Here is a 17,815-nt window from a genome sequence, read left to right as displayed (position 1 = left end):
ATAATAAAGCCCTGATTAGTAATCCAGCTAGGCTTAAATTTGAAGCATTTGGCACTATGGTTGAAATAAAACAAATATGGAGAAGAATTGGGGCCATTTTTGTCTGAAAATGGTTAGGGATCAAGTATTCGCCTTAAGCACGGATACACATTTTTGACCTTTCGGCTTGCCGTCTGTTGCCGTGGTGATTATGACGCTGGGATGGCTTTTTGAGATTAGCCTCTTTAGCTGGAATATCGACTGCAGAAGTACATCAAGCTTTACCGCAACGAGCTGTGGGGGTGATAACCTGCAGCCATGGCGTCTGTTTTAGATGCTCTGTGGGAAGACCGAGATGTTAGGTTTGACATCACTGTACAGTAAGTTAATTTGTCACCGCCCGTAGAGGCTAACTGGTTAATGGAGCTTAGCTAAGCTAATTGCCTAGCGTCATTATTTACACCGACACTGTGATGCGAGGTTTTCCTGATAAATATATTAAGTTTAAAGTGTTTTCGTTTTTGCGGTGGCTTTATATCGCACGCACTGAGTGCCAATATTGTAATCCATGCTGTTCATAGGCAGATGAAAACACGTCCTGGAGAGGTGCTCATAGACTGCCTGGACTCAATTGAAGATACGAAAGGAAACAACGGAGACCGAGGTGCTTTTGCTACCTTAGAGACTGCAAATATCTAGACCAGATTTTTTATAGTTTAATTTTTTTTCTTTCTTTTCATTTTGAGTTTTTGACCTCAATTCCATTTCAGTGAGTTGTCCAGCGAGGGTTTACTCGTTACATTTGAGTTTTTTATTGCTTAACATTTTTAGTTTTCAGTCTAACGATGATAACCTTGATGCTGAGAGCTACTAACAAAAATAATAACGGATCATGGTGTTCACTTTTTTCCAGGACGGCTCTTGGTGACAAATTTGAGAATCATTTGGCACTCGTTGGCTCTGCCAAGAGTCAATTTGTGTAAGTACACCTGGATGCCTCCATTATTTGACTTTGTGTTGTATGCATTTTTTTTTAATCTATTTGAATTGTTTAGTTAAAAGTTTAGAAAGGATGAAGGGAGGGTCGCTATGAAGAGGATATAGAGTAGAAACACAGTTGGTCCAGATGACATACAGTGGGATGCAAAAGTTTGGGCAACCTTGTTAATAGTCATTATTTTCCTGCATAAATCGTTGGTTGTTACAATAAAAAATGTCAGTTAAATATATCATATAGGAGACACACACAGTGATATTTGAGAAGTGAAATTAAGTTTATTGGATTTACAGGAAGTGTGCAATAATTATTTAAACAAAATCAGGCAGGGGCATAAATTTGGGCACTGTTGGTAAATGGCCTGTATTTGTATACCGCTTTTCTAGTCCCTAAGGACCCCAAAGGGCTTTACACAATCAGTCATCCACACACACTAGTGATGGCAAGCTACATTGTAGCCACAGCCACCCTGGGGCACACTGACAGAGGCGAGGCTGCCGGACACTGGCACCACCGGGCCTTCTGACCACCACCAGTAGGCAACGGGTGAAGTGTCTTGCCCAAGGACACAACAACCAAGACTGTCCAAGCCGGGGCTTGAACCAGCAACCTTCCGATTACAAGGCGAACTCCCAACTCTTGAGCCACGATCGCCCCGTCCTGTTGTCATTTTATTGATTCCAAAACCTTTATAACTAATTATTGGAACTAAAATCGGCTTGGTAAGCTCAGTGACCCCTGACCTACATACACAGGTGAATCCAATAATGAGAAAGAGTATTTAAGGGGGTCAATTGTAAGTTTCCCTGCTCTTTTAATTTTCTCTGAAGAGTAGCAACATGGGGGTTTCAAAACAACTCTCAAATGACCTGAAGACAAAGATTGTTCACCATCATGGTTTAGGGGAAGGATACAGAAAGCTGTCTCAGAGATGTAAGCTGTCTGTTTCCACAGTTAGGAACATATTGAGAAAATGGAAGACCACAGGCTCAGTTCAAGTTAAGGCTCGAAGTGACAGACCAAGAAAAATCTCGGAAAGACAGAAGCGACGAATGGTGAGAACAGTCAGAGTCAACCCACAGACCAGCACCAAAGACCTACACCTACAACATCCTCTTGCAGCAGATGGAGTCACTGTGCATCGTTCAACCATTCGGCGCATTTTACACAGAGAGTGATGCAGAGGAAGCCTTTTCTCCGCCCACAGCACAAACTGAGCCGCTTGAGGTATGCTAAAGCACATTTGGACAAGCCAGCTTTATTCTGGAATAAGGTGCTGTGGACTGATGAAGCGAAAATTGAGTTATTTGGGCATAACAAGGGGCTGGGAATCTTGTTAAAGTTGGATTCCTCTCAGTATCAGCAGATTCTGGAGACCAATGTCCAGGAATCAGTGACAAAGCTGAAGCTGCGCCGGATCTTTCAGCAAGACAACGACCCGAAACACTGCTCAAAATCCTACGGGAAGCGTTTAGAGGCTGTAATTTCTGCAAAAGGCGGATCTACTAAATATTGATTTCATTTCTTTTTTTGTGGCGCCCAAATTTATGCACCTGCCTGATTTTGTTTAAACGATTATTGCACACTTTCTGTAAATCCAATAAACTTAGTTTCACTTCTCAAATATCACTGTGTGTGTCTCCTATATGATATATTTAACTGGCATTTTTTATCGTAACAACCAACGATTTATACAGGAAAATAATGACTATTAACAAGGTTGCCCAAACTTTTGCATCTTACTGTACCTGTGGAGGTATGGAGATGTCTCGTAGAGAGGGGAGTGAACTTTTTCACCAGATTTAAAACAATCATGGCAGATGGAGAAGAAGTGTACTGATAGAGATTTTTAAGAAAAAGGGTGACGTGCAGAGCTGTTATAACTACAGAAAGATAAAGTTTAGGATCCATACTATGAAGCTATGGGAAAGAGCTGTTGAAGCGGTTACAATCAGTGACCTGCAGTATGGCTTCATGCTCAGAAAGAACAATAGTGATGTGATGTTAGCTTTGAGAGTGTTGATGGAGAAGGTCAATATAAGTTGTTCTTTGTTGTTTTGGATCAAGAGAAAATATATGATAGGTTGGCCAGAGAAGAACTGTGCTACTGCTTATAGGAAGTCAGGATTGACAAAGTACGAGGACAGTGAGACAGTGGTGAGTTGTACGTTACGAGTCAGAGATTGTATATGTGTGGGAATGAAAAAGGTGACAGGTTTAACAGTGAAGCAGCAGTAGTGAACGTGGATAAGTTTAACTACCTGGGGTCAACCATCCATAGTGATGTACGTTCCACAGGAGAGGAGAAGAAGAGAGTGCAGAAGAGTGAAAGGGAAGGTTTGCAAGATGTCAGTGAGACCTGATATGATTTATGGTTTAGAGACACAGGCAGTGACAAACAGACAGGGGGCTGAAGTTTTTCTTTTTTGTTTCAGCTGTAGGTTACAACACCATCATTAACATCACAACAAGGACAGCCAACTCAGTAAGTAAACTCGTTTTACCTGTGCATTTTGTTTCTGTTTTTAAACTATTTGTTCAGAATGTTTTTACACTTCCTCACATCAAAAATATTTAATTTCATTAACACTTCTTAACTGATGCACCTTAAGTGTGCCAACAGGTTTTTTTTTTATCCATTATTCACATAAAGTGGACAAATGTCAAACCTGTAGGACAAATTACAGCAGCATTGTTTTTTTGTTGTTGTTGTTTTTTGGGGGGTTTTTTGACGTGCTAAGAATTAAAGTGTATAAAAGTGTTGGTAATTTAGGAAGTAATTACTCTCTTCCAGAAATTAAGAGGTCAAACTGAAGCTCTCTACATCTTGACCAAGTCCAACAACACGAGATTTGAGTTTATTTTTACAAATGTGGTTCCAGGAAGTCCGAGGCTTTTCACCTCTGTCATCGCTGTCCACAGGTAAAACAGCACTTAGGGAGTTTTTAAATTATCTATCAAACATACATCTTTCTCATTGTTTTAAAATGTGACTTGTGTTGTTACAGAGCCTATGAGACTTCCAAAATGTACCGGGACCTGAAACTGCGAGCTGCACTGATTCAAAATAAGCAGCTTAGACTCCTGCCCCGCGAGCAAGTGTATGATAAAATTAATGGAGTCTGGAATTTATCCAGCGATCAGGTACTAGTGTGACTTTTAAAATATTTGTTTAGTGTTTCTCAGATAATATGCATGCACAGACTAAAATTGAACAAGTTACCACACTGTTTTAAAGAAGTATTTACAGGCGATTGAGATGTTTTTGTGAAGAGCTGTTTGATTGATTTTATTTAATTCCAATACATATCCCAAACCAATAAATATCACAGACAAACACATGTAAGCATATTAAGACGCGCATGATAGTGTGCGTGCAGTAAGTACCAGAAACGCAAAGATCAACTTATTTCCATTGTTTGTTTGTTTTAAGCGGTTCACATTTAAATTATGACAGTTAAAAAAATGTGAAAACATATTATAGAAAATAATCTCTAAATATGTGAAAGTGAGTTTCCTTTGATGACGCTGTTTTAGGGTAACCTTGGAACCTTTTTCATTACCAATGTTCGGATTGTGTGGCACGCAAACATGAATGAGAGCTTCAACGTCAGCATTCCTTACCTCCAGATTGTAAGTACAGTCAAGGTCCTTCTAGAAGCAATTGTTACCACTTGGCAAACATCTTGGCAAAAACTACAGTGTAGGCAATTGTTTCTGCAGTTAATTTAAAGTATCTTTCTAAATAAATAGGAGAAGAACTGTTTGATTATCATGTCAGTGATCACTGAGATACAATAAATACAGAATCGCAACTGAAATCTGATTAAATCTGCTTTAAAAGTTTGACGCTCTGATTGTTAGATTTCTGTTACACACATTACACAACATTATAGTTTAATTCCTAGTTCAACCCAGTTTGCCTACATCTTATCAGAGCATATCATGTGAATGGACACAGTCAGCCAGGAACAAATAATAAGTACACTTATCTGTATCTTTACCTTCGTTAGGCGTGGATATGATTGCCACCACATGGTTAAAATTGTCCTGAACACGATTGGCTCACATATTTCCCAAACTGAACTATATGTTTTTTATTCAGGGAAATGTTTCTCTCATAAAATGTTTCTAGTAAAGCTCGAACAATCAGTCATTGTCTGTAAATGCATTTTATGTGTTTACGATTATAAAACACACTCAGTAGCCACTTTGTTAGGTACATCTCATCAAGTGTAGTCCATAAGAGCACATTTGGGTTGTGGTGGAACTGGAGATTCTCATCATGGACATGCCGCTGACAAATTTGCTGCAACTGTGTGATGATGTTGTGTCAATATAAACCAAAATCTGTGAGCAATGTTTCCAGCATCTTATTGAATCTATGCTACAAAGAATTAAAGCAGTTTCCACCGGTACTTGCAAGATATACCTAATAAAGTGGTCTGCCACATAAATCAGAAGTCTTATTATTTGTTTCTCTTATGAAGTAATGTGTCCTGTTCAATGCAGATCAGGATGGTGTATAACATATTTTATTTCCTCTCAAGTGGTCTATCAGAATAAGAGACTCAAAGTTTGGCCTGGCGCTGGTGATAGAGAGCTCACGCCAGGTAACTTCTATGCAATGTCATTTACAGTCTTCTGATATAATTCTATTATTGGGACTTTCTTCTTTAGTTTTTGGTCTTCTAATATACCAAAATATCCACTTTGTGATTTTTAGAGTGGTGGGTATGTGCTTGGGTTTAAGATTGACCCAGTGGAAAAACTCCAAGATGCACTCAAAGAAATCAACTCCTTGCATAAAGTGTACTCTGCTAACCCCATCTTTGGAGTGGATTATGAAATGGAAGAAAAGGTAGGCATACATACACAATATAAGAATCACAAACTCAAAAATAGCCTGCAAGTCTATTTTTGAGTTCACAGCTGTTAAGGAGATATTTTAATGTAGCTGGCTTTCCCGGCTCTTCAGCTGATCGTGTTGTCATAGCACTGTTTGTCCTAACAACGATTTCAGCCGCAGCCTTTGGAAGAGCTCACAGTGGAACAGCCTCCCGATGACGTGGAAATCGAGCCCGATGAGCAGACCGATGCATTTACTGTGAGTGTGCCTGCTGGCAACCCTTACACTCATCACTCGTCTGGGAATCAAAGGTTTAGCTTTCACACTCTCAGAATAGCTATTAGCTAATATCCTCCAGCATAATGAACAAACATGAATTTATGTTGCCTGGCGCTCGTGTCTGGGAGTCATCAACTATTTACTACAAGCAGAATGCTTTATTTTAATTTACATTAGCTTTTTTAACTACATGTGTTCATGTGTTTGGTTGCAGGCCTACTTTGCAGATGGCAATAAGGTAAAATCTCAATATATATAATAATACAATCATGACAGCTTGCTATAAAACTTAAAAAGTGCTATAAACCTGATTTCTGTTTTGTTTTCCCAAAGCAACAAGACCGTGAGCCAGTTTTCTCTGAGGAGCTCGGTCTCGCCATTGAAAAGCTAAAGGACGGCTTCACTCTTCAAGGGCTGTGGGAAGTAATGAGCTGAGATAACATCAAACACATGTACATATTTTATGTAGTTGTTCTGCTTGTATAGACAATATTGCTTATAGCTCTGGTTAAAAGATGTACAGTTTTGCTGAGTGCAGTTTCCTAAAAAAGAAAAGTAAATTGGGACGTTTACTATATAAAACATTTTCTTGTAGTGAACTTGAATGTAATATAAATAAAGATATTCAAACAGATGGTGGAAAGTAAATTTTTTGATGTCTTTATATCTTTTGTAGCTACTGTGTGTGTAAGGGACACAATGGTCTGAGAACAGGCCTTGAGCTCTTGTGGCTGCAGCTGTTCGCTGACCCCCGGCTGCTTGTTTGGTAACTCCTGTGGAAATGCCTCACACACCGACACAGGCTTGCACACTGTAGCGTAGAAGTCATTACTATCACTGAATTCTGACTCACTCCACATGTAGACGTCCCTGCTCACAGCTGTGGTATAGATGCCAGCTGTTTGTGTAAACCTGCAGAGCACTGGATTGCACTGTGGTGCCACTTTGTTTAAAAGGTGTTTTGTGTGGATTTTTTTTTTTTTTTTTTTTTAAATTTAGTCAAAAGTGAATAAAACAAGGAGATGATGTGTTTTTCTGTTTGGTACAACAATGTTGTTACTAATCTTTCGGGGTGACGAGGCACATCAGTTGCTTTTACTCCATGACAGCTGTGTGAGCGCACTGCTTTGGCCAACCTGAATTCTTCATGGATGGGGTGTTTGGCTATATTTAGAGGGGCACAGTTATATTGAACTGGCTTCAGACCTGCCTGTCTATAGTTCTGTCTTCACCAGCAAGGACGGTCAGTTTTCCCTTACTTCAATCTACTTCCTGTCCCACAAGAATGGATCCCCAAGGTTTGAGGGAAGATCTTCGTCTGTTTCAGAGCACTTTGCTCCAGGATGGGCTCAAGGAGCTTCTCAATGAGAATAAATTGATTGACTGTATCCTAAAGGTCGGAGACAGAAGCATCCCCTGCCATCGGCTCATTATGGCAGCATGCAGTCCTTATTTCCGGGAGCTCTACTTTTCAGAGGACGGTAAGGAATCAAGCCAAAAAGAGGTTGTTCTTGAGAACCTTGACCCCAATATTATGGAGGTGATTGTGAATTACATGTACTCAGCAGAGATTGACATCAACGATGACAACGTGCAGGATATTCTGACTGCTGCCAATCGCTTCCAGATTCCCTCAGTGTTCACAGTTTGTGTGAATTATCTCCAGAAAAGGCTGAACAAGAAAAGCTGCCTTGCCATCTACAGACTGGGACTGATGCTGAATTGTGCCAGATTGGCAATGGCGGCTCGAGATTACGTCGCAGATCACTTTGAAACCATAGCCAAGGATGATGATTTCTTGGGGCTTGCTCCACCTGAACTCTTTGCCATTATCGGAGCAGATGCGCTCAATGTGGAAAAGGAAGAAGCGGTGTTCGAGTGTCTCATGAGGTGGATCAGAAAGGACAAGGACAAGCGTGTGAAGTCTTTGGTGGAGGCCTTTGACTTCATCCGTTTCCGACTGCTGCCGGAGAAGTACTTCAAGGAGAAAGTGGAGAAAGATGACCTCGTCAAGGCTGATCCTGAGCTCCAGAAAAAAATCAAAATCATCAAGGAAGCCTTTGCGGGGAAGCTACCTGAGAAGAAAAAGGGGCAAGATGCAGAGGAAGGAGAGGAGGGGCAGCTGCCCGGTTACCTGAATGATAACCGCAGATATGGCATGTATGGCAGAGATGTGGTTCTGATGATTAACGACACAGCTGCGGTGGCCTACGATGTCCAGGAAAATGAATGTTTTCTGGCAGCAATGGCTGAGCAAATCCCCAAAAACCACGTCAGTCTGACAACAAAGAAGAACAACCTGTATGTGCTGGGAGGACTGTTTGTGGATGAGGACGAGAAAGAGAATACCCTGCAGTGTTACTTCTACCAGGTAGAAAGTGCTCCTTTAATTCATATTAAAGCAACAATTTGAATCTTTTTCTTAATCTGAAATCATTGTTTGCAGTTGGACAGTCTTGCTGCTGAATGGATCGCTCTGCCACCCATGCCCTCCCCCAGGTGTCTCTTTGCTATGGGTGAATTTGAGAATCTCATCTTTGCTGTAGCAGGAAAAGACTTACAGACCAACGAGTCTCACGACACCGTCATGTGCTATGACACCGAGTAAGTTCAACACATTTTACAAAAGCCTTGCTTCACGGTTCTGCATTGAACATTTCCTATTCCCTTATTATCTGCTTCAACAGAAAAATGAAATGGACAGAAACAAAAAAGTTGCCCTTAAAAATCCACGGCCACTGTGTGGTCTCTGAGAACGGGCTGGTATACTGCATTGGAGGAAAAACCGATGAGAAGTAAGGCTGCAAATACCCCAAATATTTACACGTTAAGTCAAACCACGATTTTCACATGTTATTAACTCTTCCCTGGAATCGTTTCTGTCTGTTAATAAAGTAAAGCAATCAATAAGATGTTTGCATACAACCACAAGAAGTCAGAGTGGAAAGAGGTCGCTGCCATGAAGACACCCAGATCCATGTTTGGCGCTGTTATCCACAAAGGAAGGATCATTGTTGCTGGAGGTGTCAATGAAGAAGGCCTGACAGCTGTGTGTGAAGCCTACGACTTTGGGACCAACAAGTAGGTGCTGCTAATATAAACCATACAAGTTCCCTTTTTTAAACCAGATTTAGATTTTCTGATTTGTAGAAGATATAGATACCGTTAAAAACATAAAAATAGATTCACTAAAAACTGTTTTCACACTACCATTAAAAGGTTTTACACAACCCCCCATTTTTTTCTGTTTTTAAATCAAACATGAGCAGCCAATGTCCAGGAGACAATATTAAACAGTACAAAGGTGAGCGGTAATCCAACTGGAGTAATCTAACTGGAGTAAATAATGATTATTGACAAACTAAAGATTCAGGGCAAAGTCAAAAACTGAAAAGCCCTTCATTTTCATGGAGAAATGGGGCCTGTCATTAAATTAAATTCAGTTGTATTTATATAGTGCTAATTCACAACAACCGTCCCTTCGAGGTGTCTCTCGTAGATTAAGAAAATGATGAAGTTACAATAAAGTAATTTAAGCCTTGTTCACACAACAGAGGCAATGCTGGAGAAACCTGTGTTACTACACCCTCTGATGCCCTGTAAAGGCATTACCTCTGCAGGAAGTAGAACTTTATTTTGATATTAGAATGATTAGAAACATTAGACTGCAAGATAATAACCCCTAAACATTAAAAGAACTGCATGGTTGACTAAAAATGATGGACAACCAGCACTATCTCTGAAAATAACCCCCCTTGGAAGTGTTCTTTTATGAACTGGACAGAAAGATGAAAGGATTTGGTTTCCCTGGGACAAACTGCAGTAGGGTCTTTAATGCTCTTGGCAGATTGTTGTGGAGCTTACCCCAGCTGTCACTCGTTGAGAGGTGGGTGCACCCTGGATAAGTCACCTATTTATCACAGGGCTAATACAGAGAGACAGACTTTTCAGAATACATCTACAACCAATTTAGAATCACCAACTAACCTAACATGCATGTTTCTGGGCTGTGTGAGGAAGCAAGGACTTTGCAGACATGACACGAGTGGTATCTGAAAAAAGCGTTTTGATGAGAGAAAAGGCATTCTGTAAGGCCTACAAAGCTCATTTTTAAATAGATCTTTCAGGAAATTAAAAGCACACAGGAATTGCTTCATGTTACATTTATGTGCATCTTCTTGCAGGTGGACACCATTTACAGATTTTCCACAGGAGAGGAGCTCAATCAACCTGGTGAGCTGTGGCGGACTGCTGTATGCTGTAGGAGGCTTTGCTATGGTGGAGAATGAGAACAAAGAGTGTACACCCTCTGAAGTCATTGACATCTGGCAGTATGTTTTTTATTTTACTTTTGCATTATGTATTACAGTTTTCTACATGATATTTATTTTATTTCGGGGGGATAAAATATTTTAATTCATTTATACTTATTTTGACTCTTTTTTTTTTTTAATAGATATGAAGATGACAAGAAACAGTGGACTGGCATGATCAAAGAGATGCGTTATGCAGCCGGAGCCTCGTGTCTCTCTATGCGCCTGAATGCAGCCAGAATGCCCAAACTGTAACAACACATCATGCATGTTCACTGTTACTGATGCAGGATAGAGAATACTCTGTACATGTTTTTATTCAGCAGGTTATTTTTCTCATTTTCACACATGCCTGCCCTTCTTTAATAAAATGTACCATCATGTTATAAAGTTTTAATGACCGAGTGCTACTTTAGGCTGCCAGCATGTGATTAGAGTCCACACAGAAAAATGGTTTCATTACTCTACGCGTACCTGATTTCAGTTCTCATACATAGTGTCCATGTTGAAAGAAATCTCCGTCCCGGGTTTCTCCGTGGATCGGGTTTCCTCCAAGGTGTGAGCACCGATAAGCAGAGTTTTGTCCTTTCCTTATAAGATTCCTAATTATTCAAAGTAACGCTCAGGTATGCCGTTCAGCTGGGTTAGTTACGACGTCGGGAGCAGTTAGGAGAACAAAATGATACAGAGACTGTTCAGGTTGCTCTCCCACAATCAACTCAAAGGTTTATTCAGTATACAACAGTTTATATAGAGGAAAAAAAGGTTCGTGTGTCAGCAGGTTCTCAGTTCAAACCGGTACAGACCAAATAAGGAAACGTCTTCCTGCCTTCTGAGCAAAGAAGTATCCTTTGTGTAGTTTATCAGTTCAGCTACAATTTATGATCATCCCAGCAAAATACACTCCTAGACATAGAATACAGAGTTCTTTCATTAGTGAATTCTGAAACAAACCACCTGGCCTTTAACAAGCTCTTTTCTAAAGGATAAGGAAGGGAGGATGGGAGTAAGGAAGTGGTCTCGTCTCTGTGGTATTGTCGACCTTGGGGTACCAGCCTGTGAGTCTTACACATTAATTCTTGGGTCACAGAGAAAGAGAAAAACAACTAGTAAATGGGCCTTATTGAGTAACAGTTTTCCTGTATAATATCACTATAAAACAATATCCTGTAAATGCTACCATGGTATCAAAATATCACAACACATGTGTACCTCCAAACCTTCTCTAGCAGAGCTTCTACTTTTAGAAGTCTTGCACAAAATCCTTTCTCTAGATTTCTATTTTGGGTAAAAGGAAGAAGCAGCAAGGGGCAAAATCTGGTTCTGTGACACTGGAACACATTATTTGTGCATTAGTCTTTGATGTGACTCTTCCACTGAAAGCTGCTGTTTGTTGCCTCATCATCCTCAACATTTGCAGAGAGCCCATGAAAGCACATAGAGGAATAAAAAAAGGATAGCCGTGCTGAAAGTGATCTTGAAGAGTAGATCAGTGTTTAAACTTTTTTAAGTGAATCTCATTTTAATTGTGGATGATTAAATTATGTACTAGTGCATTTTACTGTGCTCATGGACCACAATCTGAGAACCCTCGCTCTATAGCACATCTGAGAATTCCCCAACACATGGTTTTCTTTTATAGTATTGAAATCAGTCACAAATATACCATGGCTCTTTGGTATTTTAGACACGGTGTTTTAAGAGGTCAACATCATGTATGCAGAAAAATAAAAGCAACTTTAAAAAAAAAAAAAATCTAAATACTGTTGGATGTGTGATCCCCTGATAGCAAAAACTCAGGATTCCACTCTTGTGTGGCCCTGTGCAATCTGACACGTGTCAGCATAAACATATAATGATGCATTAAAACACTAGTTCTAAGTAACAGATATGCAATGATGTTTAAAAGCTGGACAGTCATTTTTTGCAAAAGTTCACTGATCTAAATATTGAAAATATAAAGCACAAATACAATTTTTCAGATTTTATTTAGAAAAAATCTTATTAATTACAAAAGCACATAATACACAATCTCATTTAAGGTGAATGAGGTAGACTCATGTCAACTTTAGACTATAATTAAATATGTGGGGATTTTCTGTGCTGCGTGTTCAGTCACAGAAACTCCGACTTCGGTGCTGAAAGCAACATTTCAATCATGATTTTATAAATAAGGGCTTTCGGGAGGAACGCTATCTGAATATCTTCTTTTTTAGATATTCCTTCCAGGCATCCTGTGTTGAAAGCTCCATAGAGTTCCATTCAAAGTGAGGGATCTGCGAAACCGAAACATCACCAATTACTGCACAGCAGGTGTATTGTAATATTGCTAGTATTTAAACTGGATGCAGTTAGAGAACGACATTTAACATCAACCAGAGTAAAACTGTCTCACCTGAACAACACGGTATCCCAGAATTTCAAGGTGTCTCTTTCTCATCAGGGCTTCACCTTTCATGTGATGAGTGTTTTTGCAGAAGTACTTTGAATCAAGAAAGTCCACAGCGACACTGAGAAAAAGGCAAAGTGAGGATGTCAACATACTAAGTATCCTTGATCTGTGTAAATACAAGTACATATAAGGATCTCCATACCGCTGAGCTCCAGTTGGAAGCTCATCCCTGATGTTTTCCAGTGAGCTTGTGTCCCAGTGAACTTTTCCTCTGTCTGAGATCTGCAGTGTGCTTGGCTCGATGTAGGACAGCGGCTTCAAGTGTTTGTCCAGTTTGCATTCAAAGTCTGAAAAAGACAAAGTGACGTGTCGCGTTTTTAAAAATGAGACTGCGTGACAACATCATGTGCAGAGCTCCTCGAGAAAGAAGGAAATCTGGATCAGGATTTGTTTATGGTATTTTCCTGAGAAAGTAGTTATCAACTTGCGAAGTTAACCCTCCCCCATGTTCATAAGAAAGGGGTGGCACTGGCAGCATCGGACCAATCACAATTACTGGCGAGTGTACTGGCAACAGAACAACTGATTATTAACCCTTAAGTTATCTGGATATGACAAAATCCTCCTTTGTAGTAACAGACCCTGTGGTGCTGATTGAAGACTGCTTCCTACCATGTGTCATATGCATGTCGTTTCAGGACCAGAAATTTAATATAACTATATGAAAGGCTTTTAATTAGGAGTTAAACTGATAATATTTGAACTGAATCAGTCCATTCAATACATTTAAAGACTTTTACAAAAGAAAAACAGTGTAAGAAAATACGGTCACCTCATATTACTCACCTATGGTGTAAAAATATGGCGTAACAACTGCCATTTGAACACAATTAAGGCCTCCAAGAACTTCACCCAGCATTTTGTGGATCTGCTGCTGCACAGGACTCACAGAGCCATTCCCTAAAAACAAACAACTCCCATGTAACTGATATAGCATTAAGTTGCAGCAGTTTTAAACCAAGCCTACATAAAAAGAGAAAATTTGATTTCAGGGCATCCTCTTACCTTTCCTATGCAACTGCTGGCAGTAGCGCTCATGAAACCAAGGCACCTGGTACTCCGGACACTCGAGACACACGGCACGGTTGAGCTCCATGAGCCGCAGTCGTGTCCGCATGTTGAGCGCATCGGGCAGGGCTGGAGGAAGCAATATAAACACTTATATTAGTCCCATCAGATTTCACTATGGAAGCTGTGGCACAGATGCTCAAATTTAAGGAAACTGGCAGCTTACTTTCCAATTGTGAATCCAGCTTTCCCAGAAAGTCTATGCTGAAAATTGCTCTGATCAGTTCCTCGGGAAAATGGTCAGCTACAGCCAAGGAGTATGCCAGGAGGACCAGCAGATGTGGGTCAAAGGAGCCTACAAGTACATACAGTGAGTGTAAGCCTAAAAATAAGAAAGAAAAATTATCTGCAATCACACATAATAACTTACTGAGATGAGGAGTGAAGCGCTTAATACAAGCATCATACAGATCGTCTACTTGTGGAGGGTCATAGTTAAGGACAGAAAAGGGGAGGAGTGTGGCGTATGTTGCTGAGTAGTGAATCTTAAAAAAAGAGACATGAAGAATAGAGGATGTCAGTATGCAGTATTTAACATAGTGATCCAATGAATGTCTCTTGAAGCACCTTATGGATGTGTTCAACAGTCACACTGGCGATTCGGTCCATCAGAGGAGGGCTGAGATGATTTATCCTGGTTAGGAAGAAGGCCAGTTCGGAGACGTTGGTCCAGTTTATTTGGTCGATCATCCTCTGCAGCGTGATCATGGTCTCGTCCAGCAGCATTTCCTCAAACCACTCGCCCGAGACGTACTTGAGCTCATCCAGCAGTAAGTCCAGCCGGTCGGCTGTTTGCAGCCTCTCGTGCCCGCAGCGGTTCAACGTCTGCAGCAGACGCACGTACTTGCTGTGAGTGTTGTGGCGGTAGGACTGATCGTTGCGCACCCACTTGGCCACGGCAAAAGAAATGGTGTTAAGCTCGCTGAGATTACACTGCTCCACTACCGCGTCTACCCGAGAGACCACGGCCTCCTCGAGTCGCGGACAGGGCAGCATGGAGAGCACACGGGTCAGCATGGTCACTTCGTACGGGAAGACGCTGTGCTCCAAAAACCTGAGAGACAGAAGGGCGTCAGTCTGCATTTTATCCAAATAAACTGTGAAGCAGCAGTTGCGCCTTTGGCAGACACTTACTTGATCAAAATGTTTCTCAGTGTGGCGAAGAGCTCGGGGTTTTGATACTGCAACAGAAAAAGGGCTTGTGTGATTCTGGCCACCTCCACTGACTTGTAGAGGTGAAGGTTTCTCTGGATTACCGATGCAATTCTGAAAAATGATTAGTTATAGTTACTGATTATCTCTACTGTCAGGCTACAAAGGCTCTGATCCAGGAACTGATTATAAGGCACACCACACACAAGGTGAAGACAACACCAGGCATACTGTAACAGGTGGTAACACATAAACAACTCACTTGTTCATTAAGCTATGGTTCCTGCTCTGAATCTCTTCTAGTGCTTCAGCTACAGCCAGTGCCTGCTGTGCATTGAGCTCATCCGCCAACAAGAGGGCAGTGTTCTCCAACCTGTAAAGAATCAAAGTGGATATCAGGTCAGTGGGAACTGCTTTAAAGAGATTTCCCCTCATATCACGCTACTGATAATGAAACAAACCTTTCTCTGATCTCTGGAGTAGCCATAGGGGCCAGAGCAACAAACAGTTTGGTGAAGGAGAAAGGATCGATGCTCGAGTCGATCAGCTCGGTCAGCTTTTGTTTAGCAGCTAGCCTGAAGTCACAGTTGTTGAACTGCAGTGACTGATACAGCCCTAGGATGATGCTGAGATTCTCTGCATCCAGTCTGGGGATGTTACGCAGGAAGATCTCATTGCACCTCTCCAGCAGCGGTCTGTGAATGTACTTGATGTTGCGCAGAAACTGCACCATTCGTCGCGGGATGTTATAATTCGAGGGATCCGTGGTGTGCAGCAGGTGATCGGCTCTGCTGATGAGAGCGTCCCGCAGCTGGGGAGACACCAGGGATGACACGCTGATCATCAGAGCAGTCAGGATCCTGAAACATAATAAAGCGGGGGGGAGTGACGACACAACAAGAGGTGGTTATATTCAAAACACTGATAAATCATGGGTCGCCCAACAAACCTGGCATCATCAATAGTTGGCAGCCTCTCATTCACAATGCTGGTTATGCGGCCCATTAGAGGACTGTGCTGAAGGTGCTGATCATTTAAGCAGACAGCAAATTTGGACAGAGAAGCCATTGGAAACCTGCAAAAAAGTAAATCATGACTGTGTTTTAACCATTACACAATTTTCTTTTTTTTAAATTAGCCAACATTTTCTTACCGGTCTATTCTTAGCCATGCTTCTGAAACCAGTTGCTGAATAAGAGAGTCATGTGGCTCCATATTCAGCCTATTAGAAGGAAAGCATGCATGTTAACCTTTGCAGTCATATAAACTGAATACACTGGATAATGTGTGACCATGTACCTAAGAAAAGCGTAGAGGATATCGATCAACATGAAGTCATCCATGAGATCTATTTTGTTTTCTGCCAAAACCCGAAGAGTCAGGAACTGTTGGTGACTCTTGATGAGGTCCACAGTCCGGAGCATCTCCGGTCTCTCCTTCTGAAATTGCCACAGCAACCGCACAGCATAGTTCACGTGGTCCACTGTGAGCTTAGCCTTGTTCTTGCCCACTACATCAAACACATGGTTTTCAGCAGAGCACACCTGCAGCTGCTCCAGCACCTGGTCTCTGGTCACCGCCCCTCCATGAAGGAGCCTACGGAGGCAGGAGTTCACAGATCGGAGGCGAAACATCATCGCAGGCTTGGGCTCAGCTCTTCATTGTACCTGTGTCCACTGCTCTGACCTCCTCAAAGTGAGCTGAGATCAAACCCCACACAGTTACAGTCTGGAGGGATGAAAACAACCTGCATGACATGGTCTGCGAAAACACAAAAACATTTCAAACTATGCTCAGAAACAAACACTGACTCGGGATGAGGGGCTGACCTCTTTAACCAAGAAGCTGGTGAAGAAACTGTCCGCTCGGAGGCTTTCTACTGGTAACCACTGGACTGAAGTGGAGGCTGCTGCCTCACGTGTTTAAAGAAGCAATCACCTAAACCCCCCAACAACCTCGGACTTGCCCTTACAGCTGCATTCTTGCCTAGATTTCTGTGTATAATCGAGATTCGTGCATCACATATCTTAATACAAAAAGGTAATAAAAACGGCTCAAAGTCAAATTTACCCTACATGTGTGCGCTGAAGTTTTACTTCCGTAGCAGTGACATAAGGCAATGAGTATTTATTAAACCCTGGATTAGGGCTTTCAGGCAGTGGCTCGTTCAGGTTTATATATTTAAATGATTTCTTGCAAATCAATCAATCAATCAATAGAAAAAGGTAAAATATGATAAAACATATTTTGTTTTATTTTATGAAAGTTTGTTTCTGGTGATGGAAAAAAAAACTTTACCCAGGCAAAGCTTTGTCGAAGTTTCGACTTAATGTGTCAAAATCCTTGTTACTTTTGAGTGAATTAAAATTTTGAAATGCTTAAATGCTCAAAATTTATAGTTATCCAATCGAAATTTGAAGATGCTAAACCGTAATTGTGTCTTATGAATAAAATAAACAGTAGCAGAAAGAGCTTCTAAATTGTTAATTATTTGTTAGTCATTCAAAATGTTACTTGTTTACAGTAACCAAAACATTGAACCGACCGTATAACAAAGTAGCTCAAATAAAGTAGAATTGCTCAGTAACATAAAATACAATATAACAAGACAAAATTGCGCAATAAACTATGGATATGAAGTGGTCGCAATTTTTAGCAACATGAAACGGCAAATGTAACTGGTTTTATGTCATTGCAGGAAAGTGACTCGGCAGCCCAATCGAGCA

At 41.0% G+C, this 17,815-nt stretch overlaps 3 protein-coding genes across 6 annotated transcripts; 2 read left to right on the top strand and 1 right to left on the bottom strand.

The window, feature by feature from the left end:
• Positions 1–173: 173 nt before the first annotated feature.
• bbs5 (Bardet-Biedl syndrome 5) lies at positions 174–6,738 on the top strand. Its single transcript, XM_085250407.1, has 12 exons — positions 174–359; positions 561–643; positions 893–958; positions 3,412–3,461; positions 3,771–3,898; positions 3,985–4,120; positions 4,514–4,609; positions 5,527–5,589; positions 5,703–5,837; positions 6,000–6,083; positions 6,319–6,342; positions 6,438–6,738. Exons 1-12 carry the CDS (start codon positions 298–300, stop codon positions 6,537–6,539), a joined length of 1,029 nt encoding a protein of 342 aa, XP_085106533.1. The 5' UTR covers positions 174–297; the 3' UTR covers positions 6,540–6,738.
• A 129-nt stretch (positions 6,739–6,867) lies between these two features.
• Positions 6,868–12,180, top strand: klhl41a (kelch-like family member 41a). The gene is made up of 6 exons (XM_085250406.1): positions 6,868–8,475; positions 8,551–8,708; positions 8,792–8,899; positions 9,000–9,185; positions 10,289–10,435; positions 10,561–12,180. Exons 1-6 carry the CDS (start codon positions 7,390–7,392, stop codon positions 10,670–10,672), a joined length of 1,797 nt encoding a protein of 598 aa, XP_085106532.1. The 5' UTR covers positions 6,868–7,389; the 3' UTR covers positions 10,673–12,180.
• A 206-nt stretch (positions 12,181–12,386) lies between these two features.
• On the bottom strand, positions 12,387–17,231 carry fastkd1 (FAST kinase domains 1). Of its 4 annotated transcripts, XM_085250405.1 has the most exons (16): positions 16,919–17,231; positions 16,634–16,817; positions 16,389–16,528; positions 16,243–16,311; positions 16,039–16,164; positions 15,551–15,949; positions 15,352–15,462; positions 15,072–15,203; positions 14,505–14,991; positions 14,308–14,422; positions 14,104–14,232; positions 13,875–14,006; positions 13,656–13,769; positions 13,012–13,156; positions 12,813–12,927; positions 12,387–12,693 (listed from the first exon to the last, which is right to left on the bottom strand). In XM_085250405.1, exons 2-16 carry the CDS (start codon positions 16,724–16,726, stop codon positions 12,610–12,612), a joined length of 2,391 nt encoding a protein of 796 aa, XP_085106531.1. In that variant the 5' UTR covers positions 16,727–16,817; positions 16,919–17,231; the 3' UTR covers positions 12,387–12,609. The 4 variants fall into 4 exon arrangements, with proteins under 4 accessions (XP_085106531.1, XP_085106529.1, XP_085106530.1 ...); XM_085250403.1 differs by having other exon boundaries at positions 16,389–16,817; positions 16,901–17,231; XM_085250404.1 differs by having other exon boundaries at positions 16,389–16,850.
• Positions 17,232–17,815: the final 584 nt, after the last annotated feature.

Source organism: Mchenga conophoros, linkage group LG16, assembly GCF_057382185.1.
Source record: "Mchenga conophoros isolate Kocher_MC1m ecotype Shallow Benthic linkage group LG16, M_conophoros_male_GT1.1, whole genome shotgun sequence".
NCBI classification, from domain to species: domain Eukaryota; kingdom Metazoa; phylum Chordata; class Actinopteri; order Cichliformes; family Cichlidae; genus Mchenga; species Mchenga conophoros.
This window is presented reverse-complemented; position numbering and strand designations above follow the sequence as displayed.

What these genes read in the sequence shown, in the direction of transcription:
- klhl41a (XM_085250406.1), top strand. Translation starts at nt 7,390, where the DNA reads ATGGATCCCCAAGGTTTGAGGGAAGATCTTCGTCTGTTTCAGAGCACT. An exon ending in GGAGGAAAAACCGATGAGAA is followed by an intron (nt 8,900 to 8,999) that starts GTAAGGCTGCAA and finishes CTGTTAATAAAG; the next exon opens with TAAAGCAATCAATAAGATGT. An exon ending in GAAGTCATTGACATCTGGCA is followed by an intron (nt 10,436 to 10,560) that starts GTATGTTTTTTA and finishes TTTTTTTAATAG; the next exon opens with ATATGAAGATGACAAGAAAC.
- bbs5 (XM_085250407.1), top strand. Translation starts at nt 298, where the DNA reads ATGGCGTCTGTTTTAGATGCTCTGTGGGAAGACCGAGATGTTAGGTTT. An exon ending in TCTGCCAAGAGTCAATTTGT is followed by an intron (nt 959 to 3,411) that starts GTAAGTACACCT and finishes TTTTTGTTTCAG; the next exon opens with CTGTAGGTTACAACACCATC. An exon ending in ACTTTGCAGATGGCAATAAG is followed by an intron (nt 6,343 to 6,437) that starts GTAAAATCTCAA and finishes GTTTTCCCAAAG; the next exon opens with CAACAAGACCGTGAGCCAGT.
- fastkd1 (XM_085250403.1), bottom strand. Translation starts at nt 16,726, where the DNA reads ATGATGTTTCGCCTCCGATCTGTGAACTCCTGCCTCCGTAGGCTCCTT. An exon ending in GCATGGCTAAGAATAGACCG is followed by an intron (nt 16,165 to 16,242) that starts GTAAGAAAATGT and finishes ACTTTTTTGCAG; the next exon opens with GTTTCCAATGGCTTCTCTGT. An exon ending in CTTCCAACTGGAGCTCAGCG is followed by an intron (nt 12,928 to 13,011) that starts GTATGGAGATCC and finishes CCTTTTTCTCAG; the next exon opens with TGTCGCTGTGGACTTTCTTG.